This window comes from Lissotriton helveticus, chromosome 6 (genome assembly GCF_964261635.1).
Source record: "Lissotriton helveticus chromosome 6, aLisHel1.1, whole genome shotgun sequence".
NCBI lineage: Eukaryota > Metazoa > Chordata > Amphibia > Caudata > Salamandridae > Lissotriton > Lissotriton helveticus.
This window is the reverse complement of record NC_136067.1, coordinates 159,254,602-159,270,673: the sequence shown is the minus strand read 5'-3', so window position 1 is coordinate 159,270,673 and position 16,072 is coordinate 159,254,602. Positions and strand designations below refer to the sequence as shown.

The 16,072-nt window shown below is 44.4% G+C and overlaps 1 protein-coding gene across 1 annotated transcript in view; it reads left to right on the top strand.

Moving 5' to 3' along the window:
- Positions 1–16,072, top strand: part of TMEM63A (transmembrane protein 63A) — a 399,225-nt gene that overhangs the window by 324,127 nt on the left and 59,026 nt on the right. Inside the window, exons 15-16 of the mRNA XM_078647542.1 lie at positions 12,546–12,652; positions 12,914–13,000. Of these exons, the coding sequence (XP_078503668.1) occupies positions 12,546–12,652; positions 12,914–13,000 (194 nt within the window). The remainder of the gene's footprint in view (positions 1–12,545; positions 12,653–12,913; positions 13,001–16,072) is intronic.

Below are 16,072 nucleotides of genomic sequence, written 5' to 3'. Positions count from 1 at the left end.
GTTGTGGATGGAACACTACATGTCCTCTTTTGGGAACTCAATATCAGAATGTTAACTTAGGGCTAAACTCTTCTGAGTTTCACTTTACATGACAGTCACAACATTTCTTGCAATATACAAATTCACTTTTTTATTTTATTTTACTTGAGTGTACACATGTGTAGGAGTCTTATAGTATGTCTGGCCTAGTGACATTTTCTTCTTCAAACTAGTCTCTTGCTAGATTGTTTTATACAAGGTGCACATGCAGATAAAAGACAAAAAAAAGTGACTCAAGATACCGGCCAGCCACATTATGTTTATTGCTAATCCATATTTTGAAATCTTCATGGAATTTTTAAACATTTTGTGAGAAAATGTTACCCATATTTGCACACCTTTACTTCAAGTCAAGTTTAACTTTATTTGGTTATCAAATAGAAACAACCATAAAAGTACAAATAAATCATCACATTTCAAAATGTCCATTAAAAAAATAACACAATTAAATTAAAACAAGAATAAAATATGCCCGTCCTGATTCAGTTCATTTAGATGATCGTTTTCCTAAATCTAAAAACAAATTTAAAATATACAGAAAAAGATGCAATAGCCAAAATATTATCCAGTCTTTGTAGTTCTAGAAATGCAGGGCGACACTGATTACATTCCATAATCTTCAACAGGGGCACAATCCATCTTTTCCTGGGATTTGTATAAAATCTACAGAAAAAGAGGATATGAATGTCTGACTGTTCAGACAAATCATCACAAGGGCACTTAATTAGTTGTTTAGACCAAGTTTTCATAACAGGGAAGCTAACGGATCTGTATAACGAGTTTCATCTAAAGCGCGTCAATAAAAACCTTTCAAAATCACTCATTTTGAATCTAATATAAGGTTGCATGTTAATCAGAGGTCATTATTAATTGATGTGCGACCACAGTTTTCTTTGACATTCTTGTGTTAGTTCTAAGGTCGCACAAATACCTCATGCAAACATCTTTGAGGATTTTCCTAGAAACGTCACACACACTCATAGTACTCCCTATGCCCTATTTTTGAAAAAAACATCCTTACATAGGTTAACCACGCCACCTTACCAACGTTTTCTAGGCTCATAGCGTCCCTTAAAATAGAATGATTGAACGTGCATTCCTCAGTTCACCAGATCCTGTGCCACAGAAGAACCGGAGCAACTTTGATAATATCTTTAATATAGGGCACCCCTAACTCAGCGTGACTAACATAAGTTGAAACACTGTCTGGTACTGCTAAGAGGAATTTTAAGAAGTTGTTCTCCACCACCTGTAGTGGTTTTGTATTTACATACCCCATACCCCTGCACCATATGTAGCAACTGCCACGCAGGTTGCTCTGTACACGGTTAAAACATTCCCCAATTGTTTTTTTGCCCATCCTTCTACTAAATGTTTTCAAGGCCACGATAGATTTGCAAAACAGTAGTCTTCTAGTTTGTGTTGCATCATTCCATCGACCTGTTTGGTCAAACAGTACGCCAAGGTATGGGAATGTGGGGGTATGCTCAAGTGGTCTTGAGCCAACATATATTGTGTTATCCTTTTTATGTTGCCCAAGGCCGTATGTCATGCTAAAAGTTTTCATGCAGTTGATTTTCAGGTGTAAGTTGTTCATAAAACCTGTAAAAGTGTTAACCACCGTTTGCATGGCCAGCGGTGTCCTGGCCATCAAAACTTCATCGTCAGCATATAGGAGTGCCGGAACAGACCTTTTGCCAACAAGCGGCATGTCCCTACACTCCTATAATAATGTTTTTTCAAGATCGTTGATATATATTGTAAATAGAAAAGGAGCGAGGACGCAGCCTTGCCGCACTCCTCTCGCAATGGTGAATAAATCAGTACATTCACCATTTCTTCCATACATAACCCGAGCTGTAGCCAGTGAGTAGAGTTCCCTAAGAAAATTAGTTATATTTTCATCCACTCCTAGGTTCCGGAGGACCAGCCATAGTTTAAAATGGGTGACGCAGTCAAAAGCTGACGTTAAGTCAACGAATGTTAAAAACATGTGACCACCCTTGGCTTTAGCGCATTTTTCTAATAGTATGTGCAAATTAAGACACTGGTCAATGGTGCCTAGACCTTTCCTGAAGCCATATTGAAGATCGCTGATTATTAGTCGTTCATCAGCCCAAGATTGCAATCTATTTAAAATTACTCGGCTAAAGATCTTAATGGTAGAATCCAAAAGAGAGATAGGGCGATAGCATTGGCAGGTCGCTCTATAGCCCTTTTTAAATATTGGAACAATTATTGACTCACACCATGAGGATAATAAACCATGGGAGCAGGATGCATTGAAAAGTTGGGTAAGCAGCGGGCCCCAAAGATCCATGTTGCTCTTATAAAGGTCAACTGGAACGCCGTCGGGGCCTGGAGCTTTACCTCCGGCGCTATCTCTCATGCTCACATTTACTTCACTCAGAGCAATACCCAATTCCAGTTTGATCCTGTTCTGTGCTATCTCAATCCTCACGGTGTCCTCAATAAGGGCTTGGTCCTGATCACTTTTGGCATGATACATTTCTTCATAGTGTTTAACCCACTCCGTATCGGAAATAGCTGTCTCTACCCTGGCCTTTGTTTTATCGGTAAAAAGAGGCGCGTTTACTACTTTCCAGAAGGCTGCCGAATCTTTGCTCTGGGATGCCTCACACAATGCGTCCCATGCTTCCTTTTTGATATTATCTTTCCTCATCTTAAGGTTTTTCTTATACTCCTTTCTTAACTCCTTTATGAGATTAATATCTCTAATAGGGGCGTTTAAGGCAAGCTTAAGTTTGGTATAACTCTTGGTACAAGCTGTATCAAACCAGCTCGAAGGATTCTCCTTAAAATATTTTGTCTCTACCCAAAGGCTGTTTTTAATATGTTCAGCAATAATTCTAAAATGTGTCACAACAACCGAATCATCCGCATTATCATCAAGGCAGGTTTTAATACTAAAATTACATTTCTTAATTAATGTAATCAAGAAATCTTCAGGTACTACTTTACTCCATTTCAGAGTGTAGCCGTTCTGCCGACTGAGGGCTATATTCCGTACTTGCTTACTTGGTGCACATATCTTGGGCAGATCTTTACCCGATTTAACAATCTCCAGGCTCAAGGGGAAGTGATCACTTAGAGGATTATCTAAGGATTCGAATGCTCGAACCTCCCCGCCATACCTAGCTGAAATCAGTACAAAATCTATGGTGGTATATGCACCTCTACCATGAAAAGTTGGGCGAAATGGGACATCGCTACAACCAATTCTGTTCGCGGAGCCCAGAACGCAGGTAAAGATAATCTCATTTAAATGATTCCCACAGGTGGTATGTTCAAAATGGCTTAAGCTGGTCGCCTTATCCAGCATTAGGCCACAGGTACCCTTTTCCCCATGTTTACACAAGGAGCTGTTGAAGTCCCCACCCCAGATAACACAGACTGCTTTCACTCTCCCTTCCATCAGACATTTAATGTCTTTACCCAGGCTTATAAATGTTTGTTCCATAACGTCCACCAGTACATTATTATAAAAATTAACTTGGGTCATATGTAGGTCTCGATCGATAACAATTCTGATATGATAGTACCGATTATTAAAGACCATCTCGATCTTACAACACTTAAACAGGTTGGACACATAGGTACACTGTCCCCCTTTGGCCCTACCATATAGGGAGCCAATTGCCGGTGAATGAAAAGTCTTAAATCCGCACAAATGCGAGGCCTCTATCGTCCATGTTTCTTGGAGGCTTACAATATCATACTCTTTGATCGTGTTCACCCAGTTACAATTTGAGAGTTTTGATTTGAGGCCCGCAATGTTCCAAAATATAATTGACCAAGTTCCCTTTATGTTTGTAGCATCCTCCGCTACAGTAGGTTCAGGGTTACCTGCTTTGTCATCTACTAGTGCATTCAAGTTACTGTCACCGTTCGCCATAATTCCACCACAAACCTTATCAGAAGCCTTTGAACCTATTCCTAGTTCCACCCAGCTGTTTCCACCTCCTTCAATTACCTTTTCCTGTGTTAGGCTTTCATTTACAGTAACAGGATCCAAAATAATGGCACTATTATAACTACGCCCCAGTCAATACACCCCCTCCAATTCTTGGAGCATGTCAAAGTGATTAAAAAATGGGATGCGAAACTCATTGCTATATGCAGTATTTGGTCTTCTAAATTGTATTTCTCTCGTATTTAGTGGCAAAAAAGACGAGCCAAAAACGGTACATGGGTAAAAATAGCTCAGATCAAAGGTTTGAATTCCACCGTCCCCTCTATGCCCTGTCCAATCACAGATATACCTTACCACCCTGGTATCTCTGAAATTCACAATAATACAGTCTCCACCTAGCTCCTTTATTCTACGGCCTAACCAGCTCACCCTTCTAACATGTAGGATTTCAGCATTAATGTAACCCGGGAGTGATCTATTATTGTTAAGCCAAACAATAACCTTGTTTTTCAATTCACTATGGGGTTCCAATTTATCATTATGAAGATCAGGAACCCCTGTCCGTATCCCCGTGTAGGGTGCTGAGTCGGGCGGTAAATCAATACGTGGGTGCTTCATTTTTCCATCTTCTGTGCCTATTCTTCCATTTTCTTTGTTAGTTATTTCTCCAACCAGCTCAGAGGTTACAATCTCCTTTCCGACATCCCTCCCAGTCTCTTTTGCTCCTTCTCTAATATTTTGCTTTGCCCTTTCTACCTCTGTCCTACCTTCATTGCAAGTTGATTTTTGTCGCCCATTCGATCTGTTTACTGTTTCTAGGGGGGTGTCAATTATAATATTATTGGTGTCTGAAGCTATTCTTTTTTGTGATAAAAGACCAGGGTTCTGTATTCTGCCTGCGACTTTTTCCAATATATGCAAGTTAGCCGTTACAACTCTTTCTAGCTTCCCCAGGTTCTCATTTATTAGTTTTATCCTTTCGAATAAGGGTAGCATCAATGACTTCATTAGCTGCTCTACTTGTTCCAAAAAGCCTTCTGGAATTTGTGTTGCTAAAGAGGGACGCTGAAATGACTGGGTTATCAGAATATTTGGATCTTTAGTGGGCAATCGAGGAGGTGGACAGGTTGATAACAATTGTGTGGGTGTTGTCATATTCCCCCCTGTGTTCGTTGTTTTGATAACTTTCGGGCATCTTCCCTTTTGTGGACCTCCCCCACGCTTTCTTTTACCAGTCGTTGCTTGGCCAGTTGTTCGTTTTTTAGATCTTAGATCAATGGGTGCAATGGGAGTACTCATTACTGCGGGCCTATTTCCTGCAGGTAATGTGCTATCTTTAGTAGTATTAACCGAAGCACAAACAATAAGCCCATCAGACCCAGCAGACTCTATACTTGCTCCCAACAGATTATCACCATTGGATAGATGGATTGGTAGCTGCTCTGGTGTTACAGCCGCCATAATAGTGCCCAGTGACGATCGCTTAGCAAATAGAGGTTCTAGTGATAATCTCTTTTCGGTTAGGGTTATTTCATGTTCTAATACTACTGCAGCCCTATTTATAAATTGGTCCAAAGTGCCAGTAATTGTCCCCCCAATAGTGCCTGTCACCGCCTTCCTCCCTTTCCCTGAGCGGAGCGCCATTTCTGTAAACGCTCAGGAAATTTGTCTTTTAAATAACCCGAAAGTTGGTAACAACAGAACAGCAGTACAATGGCTTACCCAGAACAACAATAAAACGTACTGAAGTTCATGAACGAAAAGTCTCACTTTTGGTGGCGACACGTTAAGGAGGTGGCCCAGCCCAGCCTCCGCCGGCCTACGATGGCCTTAGACGGCCCCGCCCTTGTCCCGGGCTTTGCCCGGCGCACACCCTCCGCATCCCGCGGGGCGTCAAGTGGGCGTAGTTATATACAGCGGGCAGGTAGGCGGGAAGAGAAACCAGCTGCGAGCAGTGACCGGGGCTGCTGGTCCGCGCAGTCCCGCAACAATGGCAATCCCAGGTAGCAACAATGTCCAGCAAGAAAATGCTAGCGAGCGGCTTCCGCGAAGCGGGGGCCGCGAGCAGGTATGGGCGGGCAGGTAGGCGGGAAGAGATACCAGCTGCGAGCAATGACCGGGGCTGCTGGTCCTCGCAGTCCCGCTACGATGGCAATCCCAGGTAGCAACAATGTCCAGCAAGAAACTGCTAGCGAGCAGCCCCCGCAAAGCGGGGGCCCCGAGCAGTTATGGGCGGGCAGGTAGGCGGGAAGAGAAACCAGCTGTGAGCAATGACCGGGGCTGCTGGTCCTCGCAGTCCCGCAACGATGGCAATCCTAGGTAGCAACAATGTCCAGCAAGAAAATGCCAGCGCGCGAGCAGTTATGGGCGGGCAGGTAGACGAGAAGAGAAACCAGCTGTGAGCAATGACCGGGGCTGCTGGTCCTCGCAGTCCCGCAACGATGGCAATCCTAGGTAGCAACAATGTCCAGCAAGAAACTGCCAGCGCGCGAGCAGTTATGAGCGGGCAGGTAGGCGGGAAGAAAAACCAGCTGCGAGCAATGACCGGGGCTGCTGGTCCTCGCAGTCCCGCAACGATGGCAATCCCAGGTAGCAACAATGTCCAGCAAGAAACTGCCAGCGAGCGGCCCCCGCCAAGCGGGGGCCGCGACGAGTTATGGGCGGGCAGGTAGGCGGGAAGAAAAAACAGCTGCGAGCAATGACCGGGGCTGCTGGTCCTCGCAGTCCCGCAACGATGGCAATCCCATGTAGCAACAATGTTTAGCAAGAAACTGCTAGCGAGCGGCTCCCGCGAAGCGGGGGCCGCGAGCAGTTATGGGTGGGCAGGTAGGCGGGAAGAGAAACCAGCTGCGAGCAATGACCGGGGCTGCTGGTCCTCGCAGTCCCGCAACGATGGCAATCCCAGGTCGCAACAATGTCCAGCAAAACACTGCTAGCGAGCGGCTCCCGCGAAGCGGGGGCCGCGAGCATTTATGGGCGGGCAGGTAGGCGGGAAGAGAAACCAGCTGCAAGCAATGACCGGGGCTGCTGGTCCTCGCAGTCCCGCAATGATGGCAATCCCAGGTAGCAACAATGTCCAGCAAGAAACTGCTAGTGAGCGGCTCCCGCGAAGCGGGTCTGCGAGCAGTTATAGGCGGGAAGAGAAACCAGCTGCGAGCAATGAGCGGGGCTGCTGGTCCTCGCAGTCCCGCAACTATGGCAATCCCAGGTAGCAACAATGTCCAGCAAGAAACTGCTAGCGAGCGGCACCCCTTTACTTAATAGTTGCTTCCATGCCCTGTGTTTTATTACTGTTTTAATATTGTCCTAGTATTCCAGCCTACTTCCTAATAGCCACATTCATAGTGTAGATTTTAAGAATTGTTCACCTAGGATCTTCTCCCCCTTCTTGCAGGCAACGCCTAAGAATACAGTTCCTATTGGGCTGCAAAATCCTTTAGGTCACGTGCTTCCATTTGCACCCAAAGCTGTATTAGCGATCAGGTGGCAATAGTGCATGACTAGAGAATTTGCGCACATAATTTGTGACGGAAAAGACAAGTCACAAATTGCAGATGCAAATGGCATGGAAGTATTTAAATCGTACATGACTTCCTTTTCCTTGATGCGCAAACCGTGATTGGGAGCAAATTGTGCACCTCCTAATTTGCTCCTCCTCCGCTAATACAAATGATATGGTGCGATTGTGGAGCCTGCATTTTCAGGTTGGGTCATAAGCAGGGCATTAAAATTGTGTAAGGGTCACCAGCTAAACGTGCAGACGGTCTTAACTAACGAGGGCGTGCAAGTAATAAGACTTTTTAGCTTCGTGGCTTGCTGACCTGTATGTAACGTGGTGTTTTTATCAGACTGAGTAATGTGTACACATAGGATTAGCTTGATTTGATCACTTGTATGTGTTGATTAAATAGTGTTATTGTGGTTCCTTATGTTGTGGATGAATTATTAGAACAAAGACAATGGAAGGACAGTGCAACCTTACTTCTTAACAAAATAGCTCCGAGTAAAGAAAATAATTTGTATCTACTGCATAAAACAGTGACCAAGAGGCCTCCAACTTTAACAGGTAAGATTACACATCAGACAGCAGGACATCATATTCCATCCTTACTAACCACAACGAAAGGCCATTCTTTACCCCAGAGTGGAAACTCTGGACGCGAGTAAACAGGAACGATTCACCAATACAGAGTAGTATTCTTACCTTCTGTAAACAACTTACCGATCGACTTTCCCTACCCAGTTCCTGAGGCGGAAAGCCGGGAGCTGGAGGTACTATTGCATTTCTAAAAACCGAGTTTGAATAGAAATTTAAAAAATCTAATCTTATTTTATAAATTGTGTGGTGTCACTTACCCTGTGCTTTTTAATCCTTGCACCACCGCCAGGAACTGCTCCCACTTCAGCGCACAGCCGACCTTAACGCTGTCGCGCTTCTCATCAATCTCAGCGGCCGCCATCAGACCAGGCGTGCACGCTGACCACGCCCACTTTAGGCCACGCCCCCCGATCACGCTACAAAAGCGCTGACTGCTAGCGCTGCTGTACATTTCCCTACCCAGTTCCTGAGGCGGAAAGCCGGGAGCTGGAGGTACTATTGCATTTCTAAAAACCGAGTTTGAATAGAAATTTTAAAAATCTAATCTTATTTTATAAATTGTGTGGTGTCACTTACTCTGTGCTTTTTAATCCTTGCACCACCGCCAGGAACTGCTCCCACTTCAGCGCACAGCCGACCTTAACGCTGTCGCGCTTCTCATCAATCTCAGCGGCCGCCATCAGACCAGGCGTGCACGCTGACCACGCCCACTTTAGGCCACGCCGCCCGATCACGCTACAAAAGCGCTGACTGCTAGCGCTGCTGTACATTTCCCTACCCAGTTCCTGAGGCGGAAAGCCGGGAGCTGGAGGTACTATTGCATTTCTAAAAACCGAGTTTGAATAGAAATTTTAAAAATCTAATCTTATTTTATAAATTGTGTGGTGTCACTTACTCTGTGCTTTTTAATCCTTGCACCACCGCCAGGAACTGCTCCCACTTTAGCGCACAGCCGACCTTAACGCTGTCGCGCTTCTCATCAATCTCAGCGGCCGCCATCAGACCAGGCGGGCACGCTGACCACGCCCACTTTAGGCCACACCCCCCTCTGGGTTAAATATGTGCATGCACAGGAAGCGCAGCGGACGAGCGCAGCGGGAGCGCCGTTTGCGCGCCGAAGGCGCGCCTAAGGCAAGCCCGTCTGCGCCCGTCCGCGCCAAGACCGCGACTAGCGCTGGAAACCCTGCCCAAATTACATCCAGTATCAGTTATTCTTCCAGCTACCTCCATCAACTACGAGGTAAGAACTGCTGCTCCTGCAAACTCAATCTGGCAGACCTTGCGGACACATTACGCTGTAATACTTGCCAATGGTCCCTCTCTATCACCCCAGCTCTCTCTCCACCCCCTACTCCTCCTCACAGGGATATCCACCCACACTTCAAAGGTGGATTGATAAACGCACGCTCCATGTGCAAACACAACCAAGACGTTAGAGACCTAATCCTGGATCTCGATCTCGATTGCCTCCTGATAACGGAAACCTGGCTCACCGAAAATAGCAATCCGGATTTAGCCATCGCCCTCCCCCAAGGCTTCTCCATCTTTAGACAGGATAGACCGAAAGGGAGAGGTGGAGGAGTAGCATTAATATTAAAAAACAGCTTCTCATGTCATACATTCAACTTAGACCCCCTGAAAGACATCGAAGGACTCGGTTTCTCTATCAAACTTAATGACTCCCTGTCCTTCTCAGGTGGGCTTATCTACCGCCCACCCGGTAACCCCTCCAATTTTTTAGATTCACTTACTGATACTTTGGGTCTCCTTCTGCTTAGATACCCCCACTTCACACTGCTCGGTGATTTTAACCTTCACCTGGAATCCAATTCTGATCAACAGGCCGTAAACTTCCTACAGACTCTAGACATTTTTAAACTTCAGCAGAACGTGTCTTTGCCCACGCACGCCCTTGGACACACACTCGACGGTGTGTGCTCCAATCTTCCCTCCCTCACCACCCTTCCCCCCGTCCCTCAAATTTGGACGGACCACTGCTTGATCCCTTTCCACATTAAAACTTCCCGCCCACTTTCGTCCAGCAAATCCAACTCGCTCCCTGACAACTTTGTAAACTGGAAAAAAATACAAGAAGCTCTCGAACTCGACCCTATCCCCCACTCCCATGTCCCCATCCCCACCGGTGACATCGAATCCGACGCTAACCTCTTTCATGGATGGATCACTCAAGAAATCTGTGCACGGACCCCCTCCAACCGCTTCCGTAAACCAGACAAAAAATTCAAATCTAACGCCCCCTGGTTTACTCCCAATGTAGCCACTGCGCGTCTCTCCTGTAGAAAGGCCGAACGCAAGTGGCGCAGAACGTATGATACTACTGACCGCTTATCATACATCCTTCTAAGGAAAGACTACCACTCCGTCATTAAATCAGCTAAAAAATCCTTCTATATTAAAGCTATTAATGACTCCAACCAAAAACAAAAAACTCTTTTTTCCATAGTGAAATCGTTCACACAGCCCAAATCTCTACAAATTGAAATACCCCCATCTCAAGAGCTATGCAACAAAATAGCTGACTACTTTGAGGAAAAAATTGCATCTATTCAAAAGGATTTTCCATCCACCGAAGCGGGCCAACTCTCACGGGCTCACCCCCCGATTACACCCCCTGAGTTCACTCTAAATAAATTCTCGCCGGTCACCCTAGACCTAACCAGAGAAGTCATATTGGCCTGCAAATCCGGGTCGCCCTCTGACCCCTGTCCCCCTAAAATTATGCACCAACTCATTGATGTAGTAAACCCTATAATCAATCAAATAGTCAATTCCACCCTAAGTACGGGCTGTGTTCCGCGCCTGTGGAAACAGGCGATAGTTAAGCCCCTGACGAAAAAAGCTAACAAACCTCCAACAGATCTATCCAACCTTCGGCCAATCTCATTTCTTCCTGCCTTAGGTAAAATTACTGAGCATATAGTTTACAGGGAACTTAAACTATATCTTGAAACTCACAACATACTTCACCCGCAACAATCTGGTTTTCGCCCCAATCGCTCCACCGAAACGGCTTTGATCGAGCTTACTGACTCGATTAAAATGCTCCAAGACCAGAAAAAGAACGTGGTCCTCATCCTTTTAGACCTTACTGCGGCATTCGACACCATCTCTCATACCATTCTGCTCAACAGACTGGGAGACATTGGTATTTCTGATGTGGCTCTGGCCTGGATAAAATCCTTTTTAACAGACAGATCCCAAACCATCGCTCTCGGTCCTTTCCACTCCAACGAGAAGAGAGTCTCCTCGGGGGTCCCCCAGGGCTCCATCTTAAGCCCCCTCCTCTTCAACATTTACCTCATTCCCCTCATATCCCTCATCGAGTCCTTCGGCATACCTGTAACATCGTATGCCGATGACACCCAACTTATTGTACCCTTGGAGAAAAGCTCCACGGTTGCAGAACTCAACCTCAAAAACTGCCTAACAGCTATCTTCCACTGGATGGACCTAAATCACCTCAAATGCAACTCCAGCAAAACGGAGATCCTTCCCATGGGAAAAAATACCACCTTCTGCCCAGCCCTCTGGTGGCCAGATAACTCCACTGCCCCTCCCAAGACCGTAACCACTGCTAAAAATCTTGGCATCCTATTTGACAGTGATCTTTCCTTTGATCACCACGCCATGACCGTAGCGGGCCGTTGTTTTGGTATCATCAAGTCCTTGAAAAAATTCTTCGACTTTCTACCTCTTGACTCCAGAAAAACGGTGACAGTAGCCCTAATTGTCTCACGCTTGGATTACTGCAATGGTCTTCTGGCTGGAGCCAAAAAGTCCACACTTAACAAGCTCCAGAGTATCCTCCATACTGCAGCACGACTCGTCCTAAAGCTGCCCAGAAAATCATCCATCTCCGCTGCTCTAAAATCTCTGCATTGGCTTCCCCTTCCTAAAAGAATATTCTTTAAGATGCTGTTGGTGGCCTTCCGGGCTTTCAATAGCTCCGGGCCACAATACCTCACCAAACGCTTCCCCCACTATAACCCGTCTAGATCTCTCCGCTCCTCCCACGACAACCTCATCCTCCCTGCCAAATTCAATCTGAAAACAAAAGGTGGCAAAACCTTACACCTCTTGGCCTCAAAGGCCTGGAACCTCTTGCCCAAAAACCTGAGATTCATAACCCACGAAAAACCTCTTAGAAAATTGCTCAAAACCTGGATCTTCAGTCTCAAGGATGATTACGTCAAAGCCGCCATATAACCTCTTCTTCCCCTTAAATACTGGATGTGATCCACCACAGGGATTTTGTCAGCGCCAAGATGCTCCTTCCGGAGCGACCGTCGCGCTCTATAAATACCACCACAAAATACAAAATACACAAATGACAGGGACTGAGGGATGCACACTGTTTGAAGCACTTTGAAGTCAATACTTCTAAATATGCAGCACTGTATGCAAGCCCTATGAGATAATACGTTGTAATTCGAATTTTTGTATCCCTTGCAGAGCCCGATCATTAGCCAGTTCTTCCCAACTGTTCTCCTGTGGTCCTTCTCAAGTCTCCTTCCATCCATAGTCTACTATTCAACCCTGCTGGAGTCGCACTGGACTAGGTGAGTCATGGGAGTTGTTTTCTACTGCCTGCCTGTTATTTTCATGTAGCTTTGTCCTCTGTTAGATACAACTTAAGTTGTGGATCTTTGCACTGGTGTTAGCTTACAAAGTAAGCAATGGACTAACTATAGTTAATACTGTGTATACCTGTTGCACAGCTCAGGTCTTTTTGTGTTGTGGTCATGTGAGTTACTTTCAAAGTGTTAATCAATGGTTATTGTTTTCTGCTTCATATTTCATATTTATCCTCTTTTTTTTAGGTCAACGGAAAACAGAGTCATGATGTACAAAGTCTACTTTTTCCTGATTTTCATGGTGTTGATTTTACCGTCCCTAGGCTTGACCAGGTAACTGTCCACTTCTTAGTTGTATTATAAGAACATATTTGTTTGATGGAGGTCTTTCAAGATTTAACATATATTTTACGAAGATTGCAAAGTGTTTCCATCTGTTTGTTTACAATAGTTTAAGATAGAGATTTGTTAACTATATCAGAATATTTTGAGTGATAACCAGTAGTCCAACATAGTGAGAAATAGTTAAAGTATGTTCTAGGTTCATCAGTTGGGTTAAAGCGGTAAGCATAAAGGAGAACAGCATGGCTACTGCCTGTTTCTTGCATCGCTCGGCTCCATATGCATTAAGGTGATGCCTGGCTCCCTGCACCCACTATACAGCACACTGCCCTCTTCCTGGTGATTTGCATGTGTATTCAGTGCAGTTTAGTTATTCGATTGCACCTCTGAGACCATATAATATATTTATGTATGTATTTATATAGCACAGACGTAGCCACGTGGGATGAGCAGCACTTTACAGAAAACCATATAGGAGTGCAATGGATGAAGGAGGTAACTTAGTGGTGGAGAAACCTGGTCATTGTGGAATTAGAGAGGAGCAGAGACTGTCCAGGAGAAAGGATGTATAGATACGATCTGAATAGGTGAGTTGTCAGGTTCCTTCTGAAGTGGAGAAGATTATTGTTGGTCTGCAGACTTGTTGTTCCAGAGTCTGGTTCAGGGTCTTGGACTTTTCAAATTCTGAATTTCCGGAGTCATACAAGCTAGGTTCCTAGATCTTCTCTTCCCTCCAGAGGCCTTGAGTTTGTTATTTAGGCAGGCAAGCAGACCTTGGTGTATAACTTTATGGGTAATGCAAGAAATGTTAAAGTAATTTCTAGCATCTCAAGACAACCAATGAAGGTCGTTCAGGATGGGGGTGATGCCACCAGATTTATTTTGTGCGCCTTTCATGAGCTGAGAAGCCGTTTGTAGGATGGTCCTCGGAGGGGTGCGATTAGTTATGGGGATTTCTGCGAGTAGGCCATTGCTGCTTTCAAGCTAAGATAGTACTAGAGCTTGTCCCACGGTCCTTAAATATTTGGTTGGGTTGGAGGGTTTCATTTTTGTAAGAAGGTGATGTTGGGAAGATGCAGTTTTAGATTACAGATGTGTTTAGCCATGGAAATACTATTATTTAGGGTGAATGTTTAGCAAGGGGCACTTGTGTTAGTAGAAAGCCCAGGTCAGTAAAATTCTTCAGTCAGAAATGAGAGCGTTCAGTGTAGTTAGCAGAAGGCATTACATTTTACAGGGGCTAAGTTTAAAGGAGAAAGCAACCATATTTTTTGCGGTAATAGATGCCTGAAGAGTTCAATACCTTGAGCTTATTGAGGTGTCATCGGCAGAATGATGAATTGAAATTCCCTCCATGTAAAGTATTGACTGGATAGATCCATGTGATACACTAGAAGAAAGTGGGAGGGAGTGTGAATTTGCCCATTTTCACAAACTGTTGTTTGGAAGTGATGAAGGATTAGAATTATTGAAGTACTGTCTCCTTCATTCTCATTATTTTTTAGAGAATTGTAAACATGGATACAAACCACAAGTTTTTCATGAAAAATGTTGCAGACAATTCGAGCAGCACTAACAGACAGACCTTGCCTTCATCCATCACCTGAGGACATTATCAATGATTTGAAGGGTGCAGAGTCTGTGCTGCATTGTAGGTGGAACCCAGATTGCTAGGTATTTAAGATGTTTTTGAAGATATGGGTGAGAATTTGTTTGGCTAAGTCTTTTTGTGAGACTTTCGTAAGAAAGGCAACTTGGAGATTGGTCTCAAGTTTTGAAAGTCAGTGGGGGTCCAGATAAGGTGCCCTCACATAAGTAGTGATCTGGCCAACTTTGAGGGCAAATGGGAATACACCTTTCTTAAGCGATGAGTTGATGATCTTTAGAAAAAAGGGGTGATGCGTTTAGCACGTGTTTTTAGTAGGTTTGCTGGAATTGGATCGTCTACATACGAGGATGGTTTGGTTTATGTTAAAGTAAGTAGGATGGATTCCAAGTCTAATTGGTTATATATGGACCATTATGTAGTATCATCTCCTGGTCTGTGGGGGTAGGTCCGAAGTAAAGTTTGTATTCCTGAAATCATTGTAGATTCTTGTGATCTTTTCAATGAGGAAGACTGTGACATCATTAGCTATCTAGGCTGAACTTGAGTGTGTCCGGGTGTTTAGAATGGTGCTGTCTGTTTCTCAAGACATTGTGTGGTCTACAGTGCATGTTGTTACTGAGTTAGTCCATGTACTCCAAACAGCACCATATAATAAAAATTGAGCACACAGCAACATCCTGCAACTGCACACATGTTCATGGCGCATCCTGGTCTCTCAAAGCAGTTGTGCATATTTTAAAATAACGCATATTGCTCCAATACCTATATATGTTACACGTATAGGTATTGCAGCACATGTATACAATAACATGTTGATTTCTGTTGGATTTGTAATAAGAGTTCCTACAGATTAATTTATTACAAACAGTACTCTTGCTGATATTCATCATGAAGGCACTCAGAAAATAAGAACAGACTGAAATTCCTCTACAAAAACATCATACATTGTGTTTTGACAGCAACAGTCGAGTTTACAGTATACACAGAACAGTCAAAAAAAACTGAAAGGTGGATAGATTGATCAAGTGAGTTGCCGGTGCAGGGCTCAGTCGATATGATCAACTGAGAAACAAAGATGCAAGGTAGTAAACATGCAAGATAAGGAGAATACTTTGCTCCAGTTCTGAAGTCCACAGTATAGCCAGAAGCTGCACTGCCCACCACTCTCTGGTTATTCTGTCCCTGGCATTATCCTCAAAGGAACCACCATTAAATAAGCCATTCTAATCTTAGCAGTCATCGCAACTCTGAGTGCTCAAAGTCCTTACTTTATCCCTGCTTTCCTTACGAGACCATACTTCCCCTCTGATCTTTACTCTTATCCCTCGTGCCGACACTAAACTTGACTTTTTATGGAAGTGTCCCTAGTCAACAACATGTATATTTTTTGCTCAGAGATACAAATGTGAGATCTTTACCTAAACATGAAATCCAAACTTTTGATTTCATTCACG